General features: G+C 42.4%; 1 protein-coding gene across 6 annotated transcripts in view; it reads left to right on the top strand.

The window, feature by feature from the left end:
• tbc1d4 (TBC1 domain family, member 4) overlaps positions 1 to 16,201 on the top strand; it is a 33,282-nt gene that overhangs the window by 926 nt on the left and 16,155 nt on the right. For 4 of the 6 annotated variants that reach the window (XM_061691123.1, XM_061691125.1, XM_061691124.1 and 1 more), the window contains exons 2-11: positions 7,352 to 7,480; positions 7,555 to 7,777; positions 8,616 to 8,875; positions 9,725 to 9,814; positions 10,431 to 10,535; positions 10,650 to 10,782; positions 11,857 to 11,948; positions 12,051 to 12,161; positions 12,950 to 13,066; positions 13,979 to 14,029. In XM_061691123.1, the coding sequence (XP_061547107.1) occupies positions 7,352 to 7,480; positions 7,555 to 7,777; positions 8,616 to 8,875; positions 9,725 to 9,814; positions 10,431 to 10,535; positions 10,650 to 10,782; positions 11,857 to 11,948; positions 12,051 to 12,161; positions 12,950 to 13,066; positions 13,979 to 14,029 (1,311 nt within the window). Of the gene's footprint in view, positions 1 to 3,815; positions 4,475 to 7,351; positions 7,481 to 7,554; positions 7,778 to 8,615; positions 8,876 to 9,724; positions 9,815 to 10,430; positions 10,536 to 10,649; positions 10,783 to 11,856; positions 11,949 to 12,050; positions 12,162 to 12,949; positions 13,067 to 13,978; positions 14,030 to 15,326; positions 15,638 to 16,201 lie in introns of those variants that run through there. The other 2 variants (XM_061691126.1, XM_061691127.1) reach the window with 2 other exon arrangements.

Here is a 16,201-nt window from a genome sequence, read left to right as displayed (position 1 = left end):
GTGTGAAAGTCAGGCGAGTTAAGTGTTTGCGCGTCATCATACGACTACGTTGCTTCTGCATTTCATTGTTATTGATATTATGAACAACAACGACAAAAAGACTTTGAAATCAGACGTCTCGTAAAATAGTGACACCCAGATAAATGTTTCAGGATACATCTAGTTTTCAATTTATGTTAAAGGTGGGGGGGAAAAATGTAATAATATTTGTAAAAAGTGACACTTTTCCTACAGATTTTGTGCCAAAGGGCAAATCCATTTAGCAAGAAACAAAATAGACGCACTGCATTTGATTTTGCGGGCAAAAAAAAACCCCCAAATTATGTGGCAGCACTCTAAATTGTCCATAGGTGTGAATGCGTGCGTTTGTTTCTCTGCATGTGCGCTGCGAGTAGTTGGCGTCCAGCTAATTTCAACATGTACCCTCCAGAGACCCGGCTGCATACAGTATATACAAATCATTAAAAAGTCCCTTCCCATGATGAATTCTGTACGAGTACCGTTTGCCGTGGAAAAGTCTCACAAGTTGCGACAGAAGCGTGTTTAGTCTCACCCGACGTAAGCCAACTGCGACTGGTGATAACCTAAATGAAAGCGGGCCGACAAGCAGGATGCTAACGGTTTGGCTATTTTGGAACCCTTTCGCAACGGAAACGCTGAAAAGGCACTCCGAACCCAAATGGCGCCGCTCGATAGAAACGGGCTTTAGGATTAGATTGGACGACTTACCAGAATTATTGTCCTCGTTCAGAGGCTCTATGATTGCATGAACTTTTCATATATGGCATCGCTTATGTCTGACGTTCCCTCAAAATTCAGTGCCGGCTTCCTCGGCCGGTGCCGGAAATCATGCCAAAACGCATTTGAGACGAGACCAATAATCAACCGTATGCGATTAAAAGGTGCGTTCAATGACATGACACGTTTGCCACCCGTCGTTCAGGATCTTTGTTCGCGCAAGGCCAAAGATATAAGCAAACACCCTCAAAACCTGCAACTTAGAAATGCTCTAATATTAATAATCATCCTGGCCTTTGGAGACTTGGCTTATTGTTAGTGCCGGCTGTTATATTAAACGGTGCTAAATAATAGTATCGAGTCACATTTACTCAAGTAACGTTTTTGATCATTTTTACTTGTCAGAGTAGTCTGAATACACCATGCTTTATACTAAAGCAATCATACTTTTACTTGAGTACAATATTTGGCTGCTCCACCCACCTCTGTTAACAAAAAGACATGCTAAAACTTCCGGTGCCGGTACGTGTTAGCGTTGGCATTTTATTCATCGCAACAAATTGCCGCTTGTTCAAGACGGGTCAAAAACTCAGAAGCTTATTGTTTTGGGAATATCTCATGTATGTGTTAAAATGAAGATTGTAAGCAAAGATGTGATTGTGGACCGAAAACCCAAGTTTAACAAAAATAGATAGAAATTTGACATCGTTGTAAAAAAGCACTCAACTAAAATGTTTGATCTGATTTCCGCTTATGTGTTGCTTTTAACAACACCCTAACCCATCATCATCATAATATATAATATTATAATAATAATAATAATAATGAGAATTCCTTTTATTTGTAGGCGCCTTTCAGGGCACTCAAGGTCAAGTGTCGTATAAGAAAACAAACAATACAATAAAAATAATAGAATCTAAGACATGATTTAAAATGGCAAATGATATGGGCAATGTCAGAGTGGGTAGGCAGTCAGGAAGAGTTGTGTTTTGAGTTTGGATTGAAAGAAGGCATAAAGAGTTCTTGTTAGGGGAGTGGCTGGTGTTGTTTATGTGAGCTTGAAACGAGAAGAGGTGAGTTGAAACTCAATTTTGGCTTACGTGGACTTTGAGTGGGATTTGGGTTTTATCACTGTTGAGTTGAACAAAAGCTGGATGAGAACCAATGTTTTGAGTTCAGAGAAGCGCTTAGGAAGGAGGAAGTGTTTTGGAGGGTTTGATGTGGAGCTGGGTGTCATCCACGTAACAATCAAAAGTGTAAGTGTTAGAATTTATCGAACCTATTGCCAAGAGGTAGGATGTAAGCGATGAATCGGAGAGGGCCCATGACAGAGCCCTGGGGGCACCGGAAGAAATGGGGGACTACTGTGATTTGAATGATTTCAGTTGGATAAGCTGCGTGTGGTCAGTTTAAAACAAAATAAAAGGCCTACACACCTGTCGTTAAATAGACACCGTCCATCTTTAATGCTGCGTAAGCAACAACATCATTTATTTGCAAGATTGTCTACGTGTCTCTGGAGTTGCTGCTGTTTCAGTTAGCAACTGGCTTGAAATGAGCTCAGCGTTTTAAGTCTTTATCATGTCCATGTGTGAACATTTGAACAGTAGCGTCAATGGACTGAGGTAAACGGTTACAACTTATTTTTTCCGATTTGTCGCACTACAGTGTTGCTTAGGTTAAACTTTGCTTATACATAAACGGTGGCTTTAGGGGAGATTCTGATGACTCTGCATTCAACTAACCTTTTTTCAAGTTGTAACACGAATCATAAGGTTCGTGCTCTTGTTTCTCCTTGAAACCTGGGAACCTTCAGCAGTCTTACCGTCCCAAACGCATATCAAGTAGTCACGTTTTGCTCTGCCCTCAACTGTATCTGCACTCTATCGTGTTTCCTGTGGAATCCGTGTCAGTGTGAGCCACAGATGGCTGATTTAAGACCTGGCTACTTTCGAAGGAGTCCTACATATCATTTCGTAGCGTTGCAGAATGTACCTCAGTCAGAGTTATTGTGCAAGAGAAACCGGTTTGGCAGCCGGTGGTTGGATGGACCACTTGGAATGCACTTCCCATTCCACGAGGGCACTTTTCACATGCGCAGGGTTTAATTGATGACTTTCCTGTTTATGATACGGCACTTCATATTGTGCTCGGATGTTCATTTTCAGGGTGACGTGGATGCTCGCAGACCTGTTATTAGAGACGGGAGCACGCAGAGCAGTTGTACGGAGTTCATTAAATATCACGACATAATGTTTAACTGGAGGGGAATTTGAACCGACTGTGCTTGTGCCTTGCTAAACAGGTTGGCTGTTGCTGGAGGGTTTGTTGTTGCAATATGTAGTCCATGTGGGACTCGCACAACTCCATTAAGAGTTTTCTGTCGTCCCATATTAACAGAAAACCTTTGTAACCTTTTACCCATTTTTGGAGTCTGGCATTGCAATTGTATGTCCTCTGTGAGACAACTTTATCGCAGACACAACTGCATTGTTCTCTTTACCAGGCCAGGCAGTTGCAATCTGATCCCACGTCGTTTACGCCGAAGGGCCCGTCGCGCATCAGCACCTCCGCTCTCACTTGGAACTGATCCAGAGTGCAAGTTGACCCACTGTGATCAGAATCAAATCGTACGCCTTCCTAGATACCCGTCATTGTCATGTGCCTTATTCATAAAGATTTATGCATTATTTACAGAGAAATTATGAACATTGGAGAAAAATGCTGTATTTCGTAATATACAAATTATTAATACAAATATTTTGTTGTAAACGAATATTATGACCACAATGAAAAGAAAATAATAATTTTATATGTATGATGCCAATGTTATGAAAAGTTACTTTTTGCTTTTTTTCTCCCAACATTGCCCTTTTATTCGCGTAGTATACTTTTATTTTAATTTTCTTTTTTTTCCTTTTTTGTGCAGCCCTGACATCTGTACCTATTTGTACTAAAAAAAAAAAAAAAAAGAGAGATGGAGAATTAAAAAAAAAAAAAAATCATTTTCTCTTGTTTTTTTTTCCCCATGCAAAAATCCAAATTAATTACTGTTGTATAATCGTAATTTTTCACCCAACGGGTTTGTGGTGATTGGACTTTGGCCTTTGTGATCCTAATTTGGATCAGAACCAAATTGTACACCTTCATAGATGTCCGGATTCTGCCACAGTTATGTCATTCATCCATTATAAAAATTTTGAAAATTGTTGTATTTTGCAATTTTGAGAAGAAAATCCAGTGTCTGCATCTTTATTTGTATCTCACCAAGGAATGTTACGGCCATAGCAAAAAGGGAAAAAAAAAAAACCCCACATAATGTTGCAAGAATAAATTTGTAATACCACAAGAGAAAAAAAGAAAAATAATCTTACAATACTAAAGCTGCTGTATTTTGGAATGAAAAGTTGTACAGTTCAAGAAAAAGTCACACTCTTACGTCAATAATGTCTGAATTTTAACCAACCTACATAAACCTACATTTTTATGCAACATCAAAAAAATTTTTGTCATGCTACTAAAACTTTCTTGTATGATTTTGTTTATCTATCTATCTATCTATCTATCTATCTATCTATCTATCTATCTATCTATCTATCTATCTATCTATCTATCTATCTATGTGGCACTGAGTCTTCATAGCACAAAGAGAGAAATTTTTGTCAACAACAGATTTCAGACTATAAAGCAAAAGGTCAGCATCAATCTAAACATGAACAGTATTGCCTTTGTAAAGGTATGTATGTTAATCCATCTTTTGTATGAAATGTCATTAAATAATGCAAGTGTGGTGGTGGGGACCTATTAATCACGCCTGACGCCCCACATTGCCTAAAGGTGACGTAATGTCTTGTTTTGTTTTGAAATGGAATATGAACTCGTGGCCACTTTTGCCCTCCTCGGGCGTGTGTAAGCGCTGGAAAGATTCCATAAGTGTCGCGCAAACACATGACAGCGCACGAGTGCCTTTTCGAGACGCACTGTTGCCCAACAAAGGCAGCGTATGGAAACCGTGACCTTTTGTGTTCTTTAAACCGCAGTGTTGAGCAAACGTTCATAAATCGTCGTGACCCGTATCCAGTCATGCCATCGTTTATCATTTCAAAGCATTCAGCCATGCATGCAATCAGTCTGACTGTTTTCGCCCTTCTGGTGTTACTGTGATCGCCGACAAGAAGTCTTAATTAGACCTCATCACAAAGACAATGTGGTGCGCCTCGCCGTGATTACAAGTGGTCTGGCTCCACGGCGCTGCAAAAACAACATCATTGACCCCTGCGCACATTTGAAATAGGCGGAGCTTCGACATGAAGACTGTAGGAGGGGATGGGAATCAGAGTCAAAGCAATCAAAGAGGCAGAAGAAGTCCTTTTGAGAGCCTTTGTGTTTGAAAAATGGCCATATTTGGCTGTTGTGTATCAGTGACAACAGATTAAGTGCAATACTTTGACTCTGATATTTGCTGTGCTCAAGAGAGCGTATCCATCACAATGTTTGCTTTTCGAAGCCACAAGTGTTTACATTGGAAAGACTGATAGTCATAGTCGTAGTCATGGTGTTCGCTGTATAGGGTGTCCCATAAGCTTCCATACATACGTTATGTTTACATTTAGATTTTTTGATATTTCCGAGCCTAAAATATGCATTTGAGTAAAAAGCAACACGTTAGAATTAAACCGAGAGCCTGCGCAGGAAGCTGTCACGTGTTCGCAACGGTATCTTAACATGTTGCAAGACGAGATTTTTCCACCGCTGCGAGCCGAGGAGAACGTCCCAGTTTATTTGAAGCATGATTGAGCTCCATTTCGTAATGGTATTCACGTGCGCCAAAGGTTAGATCAGCCGTTCCCAGATGCTCGGATTTGTCGGCACGGTCCTCGGGGAGGCCTCCTAGGTCAGTTGCCCCCCTTGATTTTGATCTTTGGGGGCATTTGAAGGCCATAGAGGAAAAGGCCCAAAACGTAAACCATCCCAGGGAACGTATCACCGACGCCATCGCAAGCATAACTGCAGCTGTGCTATTACATGTTCTTCAGCATCGGAGGACGCACATTGGAATGTGTTTTCAAAACAACGGTAATCACGTAGAGCATATTATATCAATAAAAAATGGTTCTCATTTCAAAAATATTATTCCTATGCATGGAAACGTATGTGACAACCTGTAGAACCAGACTACGACCTGGGGATAGATGCCCCTAATAGCACGCAGTGCCTGAGATTGGTCTGTTGTATCTCTCGGTTTTCATGGGTCAGTCGCACGCGTTCTAGAACCAGCAATTGGTCTACGTGTCATGTTCTTAGGCTTTATTAGTTACACCACGTCGATCTTTACGTACGGCGTCAGCGATTGCATCGCTCGCTCTTCCTGAGTCAGTCTACATGCCGTCACCGTGTCTGTCACATCACTCGTTATTCATAGCCAAGTCCCGTTCTTAATCGTTAACCGCATACGCATCACTTACTCGACGTTCAGTTTATGTGCAGCAGCCCAAAGAAAGTCTCTCTCTGGCCGTGTTGTGTCCACAGTGACTTTGCATAAAAAGAACTCGCGCCTAAGTTTTATGGCTCATTGTCTTATAAAAGTGACTGGCTGACCTTGGAGGTCCGGTTGGGAACAATATGAAACTCTCAGGCCGTCAGACATAGAGCTAAAATGTCATTTTTTTCCACGGGGATTTCGCCAGAGTTTGCTTGCAGAGATTCTCTGTTTTGACTTGTTCATGCACGCGAGTCATCAAACTGTATTTGTTTGGTTGCTTTTTACGGCACCAGTCACAACCAAACGCCGACGGAACACCGAGTGTCTGAGCGTCCGTGAAGGGCTCCGTTTTGTTGCTGCCTGTTGTGACTTCCGTCCTGGGCAAGCGTGGGCGTTCCCTGCCTCGCTGCCTTCATTCTTCACCCGTGGACTGCCTGCTCTCGCTGCAGTTTTCAAGGCTGCTTGAGCTCTTATCTGCTGGCCTTTTTAACCTTGGATTATTCAGAGTGGTAACATGAAGTCCATTTCACGTTAATTGCTCCGCTCCACTAGTTTTAAAGAGAACTTTCTAATTGCTCGTATCCATAGACTTGCTTTTCTTACAAGAGACGGCTGGACCACTGTCACGTCAAAGGCGAAAGCTAAGCGGAGCTGCAGTGTTGTTGGTCGCAGAGATTAGCGTTAGCTTTGATAATATTCCTATTCGTGCTTCGTGATTCCCCAATTCGGCTCTTGACATTTTGGGTCATCTGCGTTGCTCTTAAAGCACTCTGTACAAAGAGTTGCATTGGATTGGATGTGCATGACACGTTTCCTTTTTCAAATCAAATCATCTGTGTAACAGTGACTATAGCACAGCTACAAAAACCAGAAAAACCTGCATCAATGTTGGCTACGTGAGGACATAATATTCATAAGGTAACCGTTTGGTAACATCTGAGACAGAGTGATCGTAGATGTGCACCTCTTTTATTAAAACAATTGGGAAATGTTTTAATTTGCGGAAATGAACTCCCTGAAATGATCTTTCACAAGCATTAAGACCAGAACGTAAAATTAATCGTTTGTTTTTCCTCCCGCCATGTCTCTTTTGTTATGATTGTGTAATCATGTTCCATTGTTTTTGGAAAGGTGCCTGAGGTCATCAGCAGTATTCGCCAAGTGTCCAAATCGGCCCTAAAGGAAGACACCAAACCAAAACAGGAAGCCGACGAGGCCTTCTACAACTCTCAGAAGTTTGAAGTTCTCTATTGTGGCAAGGTGGGAACCGGATGCAGAATGAAGATCCATTGTGCTATCCTTTGCGTCACCGTTAACGCGCATTACGACTGCAGGTGACGGTGGGGCACAAAAAAGCTTCGTCCACTCTCATCGACGACTGCATCGAGAAGTTTCACCAACACGAGGTCAAGCGGAAACGGCTTCTCAACGGCCAGCGCGGGTCCGTGGACAAGGTTCCTGTGGAGTTCACCATCGGGGTGGGAGGAGATCCGCTCTCCTCCGCTCTGAATGAGAAGAACGAGGACGCCGAAGGTCTCGGAGAGGACGACGTGACCGGTAAGAGAGAGTAGATGGTGCCCACCTGCACTCGTTACGGTAAGTAAACGTGAGAGACCGCACACATGATGAGTTAAAAAAACAAACCAAAAAATGCTATTTGTGTTCTCGCTGTTCTCATAGGCTTTTGGTGCGCTGGAGAAGTCCAGCACAGCACAGCACAGCACATCGAGTGCAAGCTCGCTTCCTGATGGGATTGTTTTGGGAAACAGATTTAACATTAGCAATTGTTGGTTCCTGCTGCTTTCTAAGCAGATCAGGGGCGGAAAAATCACTTTCAACACACGCCGCATCGCATGATAATCACTCATGATAATCTTTTCGAGATTTTGATTGTAAGGGGCGAATTGGGCTCAAAACTGATTATCAGCCTGTGTGTACTGCTGTATTGCTCCAGTTTCCCCCCCCCCCACAGTGCAACAAAGTCAAATGCTGGAGAACTGTTACAATTTGGTGACTTTTTTGCGACATTAGGAAAATATCTGGCTTGCTCGTTCAGCTTTCGGGCAAAAGGCAGGCTGCCACCTTGGACTGGTTGCCAGCCAATCGCAGGGCACTTGTAGACAAACAATCATTTACACTCACATTCACTCCTAAGGACGACACAAAAGCATGGGGAGAACTTGCAAACTTAACACAGGAATGCCGGACCCCGGATACGAACTCGCAACCTCTGAACTGTGAGGCGGCTGTGCTAACCACTCGTCCAATATGTACCTAGTTGGACTTTATTTCGATTTTATTATGCTGGACAGCTAACTGTTTTGTTTTTAAGGTGTACGTTGTGTAAAAATTCGGAGAAGCACCGAAGTTGATGATGACAATTCTGCCTTCACAGAACGTGAGGGAGCGTCCGCCGGCGTGTCGGCCGGCGGCAGTCAGAGCAGCCTGAGGGGAGCGTTCCCCGAGTGCATCCTGGAAGATTCGGGCTTTCGGGAACCGCAGGAGTTCCGCACGCGCTGCAGCAGCCTGGCGGGAAGTCTGCAGAGGAAAGCCGGAGACGGCGTCGGGATGGACCCCGCGCGACGCAGGCACGCTAGCGCGCCCAACCACGTTCAGCCGTCCGATTCGGACAAAAACAGAACCATGCTTTTCCAGGTAGGCCCGCGGAAGAAATAGGAATAGCACTATGTAAACAAACAAAAGCAATCCTAGTGAAAAGCACCGCAGCAAAGATTCAAGAATAATAATGCATTGTAAATACATTTGACTAAATATTGCACCACTTACATAAAGAAAAACAATGCTCTATTGGATTAAATAAAAAGACAAACGGATACACTGTATGGTGGACTACGCTATATACTGTACAGAACATTGGGGATTAAATATCGATTACAGTCTATTGTAACATTGTAAATATGTATATTGTATCTACAGGATGAATTACATTTGATATTATACTTTGACAATTGCACATATGACTTGGAACATATAGCATCCTTACTTTTCTATTTGGAAAAACTGACACTTGATATTGTTCGTATTACTTGTAAAAGAACACTACAGTCGCAACTTCCTGCTTTTGATTGGACGGCCATTTTTGGGATTTAGCGAGAACAGAAGTTGTTGCTGCCTTGATGGCCTCCGCTCGAAATATACCCGGCGCGCCAAGAAGCCCCCAGCAAGCCACGTTTACGTTGACTTGGCAGGCAGTCGTAACGACCTGCCTAATTGTGTTGCAACTCGTCAGTGCTGCTGTGAAAACAGGCGGCTCGTGGCTGCTAATGTTTTTCTTCTCTCTCTCGGTTTATTTGGGGAGCCAGCCGCCGTCCCTCACAGCACATTTCCGCGCGAGGCCTAATTATATAGCCAGCCGCTCGATATGTGACATTGATCTTCAGCGTGTGCCACTGCAGTCGACCAGTATTTTAGGACCTCGCTAATCCTGTTCGGTTGTTTTTAATGGCATGACTCAGCGTGACTGAACTCTTTTTTTCGAAACAGGTTGGTCGTTTTGAAGTAAACCTCATAAGTCCAGACAGCAAAACAGTGGTGCTGGAAAAAAACTTCAAAGACATTTCATCGTGCTGTCAGGTTGGTTTGTTTTGTGTGCCAAATGTAAACAAAAATAAATGGTTGTTTTGTTTGTTCACCCGAATAATAAGGTTTTCTTCGATATGATCACCAATGTCCATTTTTTTCCCCCAAAGAGGTATTCATTTCCGAGCTCGACCTGGTGACAGTTTTAACACGGCGGTGGTCTTCAAACGTTTCCTGATTATTTCTTTTCGTCAGAGCGTGAACCCTATCAATGTTAACATCTCATAATTAACACATTTAAACAGATCCAAATTTCAAATGTTTCATTTCATTCCCAAATAAGATCCAAATTTTGAGAGGTGTAAATACAAAAATAAAAATAACGGTATAAGAACAGTTCGGCTGCTGTTCCAGCACAATAAAAAAGAGGAGTGGATATGATATTGATTACAAATCTTGAGGGACCTCATTATTGGATTAAATATAAATTGTTGTCCATGATGTATGTTGCACATTGATTTTTGACCTTGTGACTTGTGAAGCCCGGCGTCGGGACGTTTGATTCGACGCAAATACATTTTTGCCCTCGATCTGGCTTTTCCAACATTTTGACTGAACGGCCGCAGAAATTTCCCAAAATGTCGTCTTCTAATCTTCGACTTATTTGCAGGCCATCAAGCAAACGGATCATTTCGGATTCATCTGTCGCGACCATTCGGAATCCGGTCCCAGCCAGTACGTGTGCTTCGTTTTCCAGTGCGCTAGCGAGTCTCTGGTGAGTATTTTGCATGAAAAAGACAATGACTCGTTTCTTAATAATAATAAGTTTCTTAAATAATAATAATAATAATTGTATTTTTGTTCTCCCCAAATTCACACGTGTGCAAAGGTGGACGAGGTGATGCTAACCTTGAAGCAGGCCTTCAGCACGGCCGCGTCCTTGCAGAGCAGTAAGACTCTGGTCCAGTTGTGCGAGGCCTGCCCCATGCACGACCTGCACAAGCTCTGCGAACGCATCGAAGGTACGGACGCCCTGTTTTGCCTGTTTACGTGGAGTTGCTGTCCCTATTTAAAGTAAGTTTTCTTTTGATACAAAACACAAACAAAACGTGTGTTTCGGGTTAAGACGACAAGAACAAAAAAAACATTATTTGGAGGTACATGCTTTATTAATTGGAAAGTAATGGTTTGCCAAATCTTTATTGGCTCAAATTGGTGCCACAAATTAGTTTGCTCCACAAATTCCGCCTAGCAACAAGTGCCATAACCAGGAAAAACAAAAAAAGAAGGAACCAATTTTGGTGATGTGATTATGTGGTGACATTGAGATTTAATTTCAGGTGTGAAAATAAATAAAACGATTGTGCTAAATTGCCCGTAGGCATGACTGTGAGTGCGAATGGTCGTTTGTTTGTATGTGCCCTGCGATTGGCTGGCAACCAGCTCAGGGCGTACCCCGCCTCCTGCCCGATGACGGCTGGGATAGGCTCCGGCGCGCCCGCGACCCTCGTGAGGAGAAGCGGCTCAGAAAATGCATGGATGGATGGATGATAACTATTGTATGCTAAATATCTATCACCCACATTCTATTTTACTGTTATATTACCTCCATAACGTATATACAGTACATTCATAATTATACAAAATACACAATTTATAATGAAATATTATTTCCTAAATATGACATCACTGGAATTATGATATACACATAATAATACATTGATTATAGCATCAGTTAATAATTACATTATTTATTATAGTAAAAACATCCAAGTTCTATGCTATCACAGAGGTTATTTGAAAATAATAACACAAGAAATATGGATTAGTAAATTCTCTCACCATAATTGCACCCTATCTAATTTGTTAATATAAAATGGGGGTAAAAAAAAAAGCAACCTTTTGTATTTGTGTATTCAAACAAAAGCTGAATATTCAGTAAACGTATTTATAATTTATAATGTTATGTTTCTTTTTTCATTGAATTCTAAATGATGTGCGTTGTCCGTACGGTTTGTAACATTTTTAATGGAGCAGAAACTTGCTGGTATGTCGCCTGTAATATTGTTTATTTATTTCCTTTTGTATTTTTCCAGGCCTTTACCCGCCCAGAGCAAAGCTGGCCATCCAGAAATATCTCTCCCAGCTGGCTGACAACGAGCAAGTGGAGATATTCGAGCGAGTTCAGGTCAGGCTGACTTCCTCTCCGAGTCGGTCGATCGCGTTACCGTACTGTAGCGTAATGGCTGCGTCTTACCTCGGCTTGTCTGTCACTGGATCGAATCTGCAGCGACTGAAGCCCGGTTCCGACCAAGAGGAGAACGAGCTGGTCGTCCTGCATCTCAGGCAGCTGTGTGAAAGCAAGCAAAAGACCCACCGCCACATTGGAGAGCCCCCGCAGGTACCGCGCGGCCGCGCTTCCGGCTCGGGCTTTTTCAACAGACTCGCGCGTGACCAAGACGATCACAGTTAGCCGTACGAGCCCGGATGGGAATGCGCAAGTTCAAATTCATTAGCAACACTTGCGCAAAGGTCAAAGCGGGGGTGGGGGGGGGGGGGGGGGGGGCTCAAAAGATTTGATCAGCGTTCATTGTTCACACGCAAATATTCGGGAAATAATGGAAACGTATTGGGTACGAGATTTGAGGAAAAATGTATTGTGACAAACCTTTGAAAATATATAAAAGATTTGAAACAAGAAAATATATAAATCAAATTAAATATTAGAAAGGCAAAAATGGTAAAAAAATAAATAATAAAATATTAGAATATTTTTTTCCCCCAAAACAAAAACAACGGAAATACTCAAATATGAGCGAAAATACGATACAAATTTAAATATTACACAGAGATTTACAAATATTAGAAATATTTAAAAAAAGTGAAATATACACATATTAGACTAAGAAGACAAATGTATAAAAAAAAAATACTCTGGAAAAAAAAATACACAAAAGCATTGCAACAAAATGATTAGAAAATAATACAAAATAGACAAAATGTTACAAAAATATATGTGATGCAAATATTTGGACTATATACACAAATATGAGGCAAAAAGAAAATATGAGACAAAAATGTGGACAACTTTTTTGCATTTGTGTAAGATTTTCCAGTGCCTGCCAAGTTAATGAAGGTTTTGTGTTTATTTGAATTGATGATGATTTCCCTCCCGTGCGTTGTCGGCAGAACGCCAACAACTCGGCGGGGGACGGCGCGGCCACGGGCGGCCGCTTCAAACTGGACATCCTGAAGAACAAGGCTCGCTCGTCCCTCACCAGCTCGCTGGAGAACATCCTGGCCAGGGTAGGAAGTCCTCTTGCCCCCCCCCCCCCCCCCCCCCCCGCCACGTTGTGTCGCTGTGCTCCCCGGGGATTTAGATTGACCCATATCCGGATGCAGAGTAATATCTCAGTCGCCGCATCCAGGCTGATCTGAGGTTGGAGGCCTCCGCTGCCATCTGTTATTTGGCTCGCAGGCGTGGGCAAACCTGCCGTCCACGGGCTATCAAGTTGAAAAGACAAAACTCATACAAACAACCACTGGCACTCAAATTCGCACCTTTGGCCAAGTTAAGAGCGTTCAATGCACCTAACATGCATGTTTTTAGAATGTGGGAGGAAGCCGGATTAGCCAGAGAATGCCCACGCGAGCGTGAGAAGTACACGCAAACGGCGCACGGGACGGCCTGAGCCGACATTCGAAGCCGGGACCTCTCGACCGTGAGGCACGCGTGCTAACAACGAGCTCACCGTTCCTCCGTGGCCTCGTGAAATTCCATTTGTCGTCATTTTTCTTTGGCCCTCAGAGGACTGAAAGAAATGGCTTTGGTCGATATATGCCACTGGATTGGAAGTCTGTCATATATTTAGAACAACAGTTGAGTTTCTGTTCAAAAAATGTTTACACACTACAAATTCCTGACTAGATAGAGCAGCTACAGTACATTCTGCTTATGTTATGGAATCTATGGGGGGGGGGAAATCAAGAAGGTATCTCATGGGTATGTCGTGATAGTTTACTTCCAAACATTTCTTATTTTTACATGTACCTTTTGCCAATTGTTTTTCGCCACGACCATGTTAGTTAGCAAAAATGTGCAAAAAAACCCAAAACAAAACAAGTAATAATAATTGATATAAATGGCTGTGCCGCAACCCTCTCGGTCCAGATTTTGCTCAGAATGTCTGAATAATTCCAAGTGTTGCTCATCTCCAGGGGGCCAGCCGGATGCGAGGACGTCTGGGAAGCATGGGCAGCTTTGACAAAGTAAGTTTCTTTTCGGAGGGAACACAAAATTCCCCTGGGAAGGATTCTGGGAACTGTCACCCTCCGCCTCCTTTTTTAAATCTCACTGACTGTGGAAAAACTTGTGATAAATGACGGCGACATGAAGGCGTCTTGGTTTGCAGTCACGCGGGGACGTCGTAGCGCTCAACGTGCGAAAGAGGCCGCCCGGGAGCCGTTTGCGTTCCGGTGGCACCGCTGTGCAGAATGTTGAATGAGAGTACGACGCCGTCCCGCTGACGGCTTCACGGGCGCAGAGCTTGGAATGTTAAATACACACAAACGCGACATTGACTTCGCACAGTAGATTTACTTTGCGCTCTTCTTCTTGCATTAATCCACGTTATCTCACGCGACGCGCGCGCAAAAAGAAAATGATTTTCCAAAAACCGACTTAATTCTCATTCAAATAGGTTCATCCTGTAGAAGTAGGGTGTACTTAATGTTTATTTCTTATTAGTTTTTTTTTTTTTTTTTTACAAATTGTTTATTGTTTAAATATACAGTATTAGTTCAAAATTCATTCATGACAAATGAGCTTTTTGAAGTTTTACTTTCCCTTTAATTACAGTGCCCGTAAATTGGCTTGTTCTGGAGTAGTAAGGAATAGTCAGTGCTTTCAATGTTTTCATAAAACATTTTAGTTGTTAAATTGAAAAAAAAAAAACAAAACCAAAAAATCACACATTTCTACGATTTACAATGCATTGCTTTTTGTCCAAAATCTCACTAAATTCTTTTAACAACAAGTTTGTCCTGGAGAAGTAATAACCAATGCTTTGAAAAATGTTTTTCCATAATATATTTTCAAATTAATTCAACACAAATGGAGCTTTTGAACAACTCAAAAATGACAATTACAGCACATGAATTGATGTTCTAAGTTATGATAACAGGAAGCAGGGAATACGCAAAGATTTTAAACCCTTGTGCGAGTCTTAAATTTCATCAAATTAATTTGAATACAAACTAAGGTTTTTTTCTTTTTTTTTGGTCAATTCAAAACAGGAATGAGGAATTTCCCCAAATTCACATTTTTAGACTCAAATCTGAGTATAATCAAGAATATCAGTCAACCACGAAAACACTTTTCTGTTTAGGAATGCAAGTAAAGGAATGTAATTTGACATCTTACTCAAATAATCATGTGCTTTCCTTTTTTTTGGTAAAATGGTACATTCGAACAGCAGCGCCATGTTGTGATGGCATCAGGATGCCAAGCAGGAACTCCCATGTCGGAATTTCCACTTCTGCTGAGCGGAGCCTGTGTTGACTTCCTCTTGCTTTCATTTTTTTCATTTTATTTTTATTTTTAAAGCTCCACCTCGCCCTTAGAGGAAAGGGCAGTGCGCACGCTTGACCTTTAACCTGTCAGTCACGATAACGTTCACATTGCGCTGACGCGGAGTATTTGGTGGCGTTCGTACGAAGAGCGTGACGCCGCTTCCCTGAAAAGGTTCAGCGCCAATAAAGTCACGCGACGCCGCTCATTAGAATACAATGGCCGAGCGAGTTGCACCAGCAGATGTGAGGAAGTGGGAGGCCACCGGTGGACACAAACGAGCGTCGCCGTGGCCGTTTGTCGACGAGGTGAGTGCCAAGTTTGGGGGGGATAAGCTCTTGAATTTTCATCAAGAACTGAGGTGGACTGGACAGAAACATACCGTAATTCGTTTGATGAGAGTTTACGTTCCTCGGTAGGTGCTGCTGTATTGTTCCGCAACAGAGTTGTAATTTTGTAAAGTGTGCGAGCACTAGTGTCTTGGGACTGAGATAGTTAAGAGTCGCATGGCCCGTTTTCTCTACTGACAGGAAACAGGATTTTTATTGGAGGGAGGCGTTTGTTTTTCTTAAGCGGATGACGCGCCGGTTTCTGGAGACTTGTGGAAATACAGCACTTACCTTTTCATGGGAGAGGAGGGACGCCTCGAGTTAATTCATCGGTTCTTGGGTAGGTGCCGCTGTTTTGGTTTGCCGCGGAGTTTAAATGGGCTCAGCGGTTAACTCTGGGTTCTGTATGGCGTTCCAAATTTGTATTCAAAATTCAAATGTTTGTCATTTTCCTGAATAGTTGAAACAAGTAACACTCAGAATAATACTCAGAATATAATTCAAACGTTTTAGAACAAACCTCCCAATGATAACGTTTATTTT

This window comes from Phycodurus eques, chromosome 12 (genome assembly GCF_024500275.1).
Source record: "Phycodurus eques isolate BA_2022a chromosome 12, UOR_Pequ_1.1, whole genome shotgun sequence".
In the NCBI taxonomy this organism is placed as follows: domain Eukaryota; kingdom Metazoa; phylum Chordata; class Actinopteri; order Syngnathiformes; family Syngnathidae; genus Phycodurus; species Phycodurus eques.
Note: the sequence above shows the minus strand (reverse complement) of the source record. Positions and strands in the feature narration are given on the sequence as shown.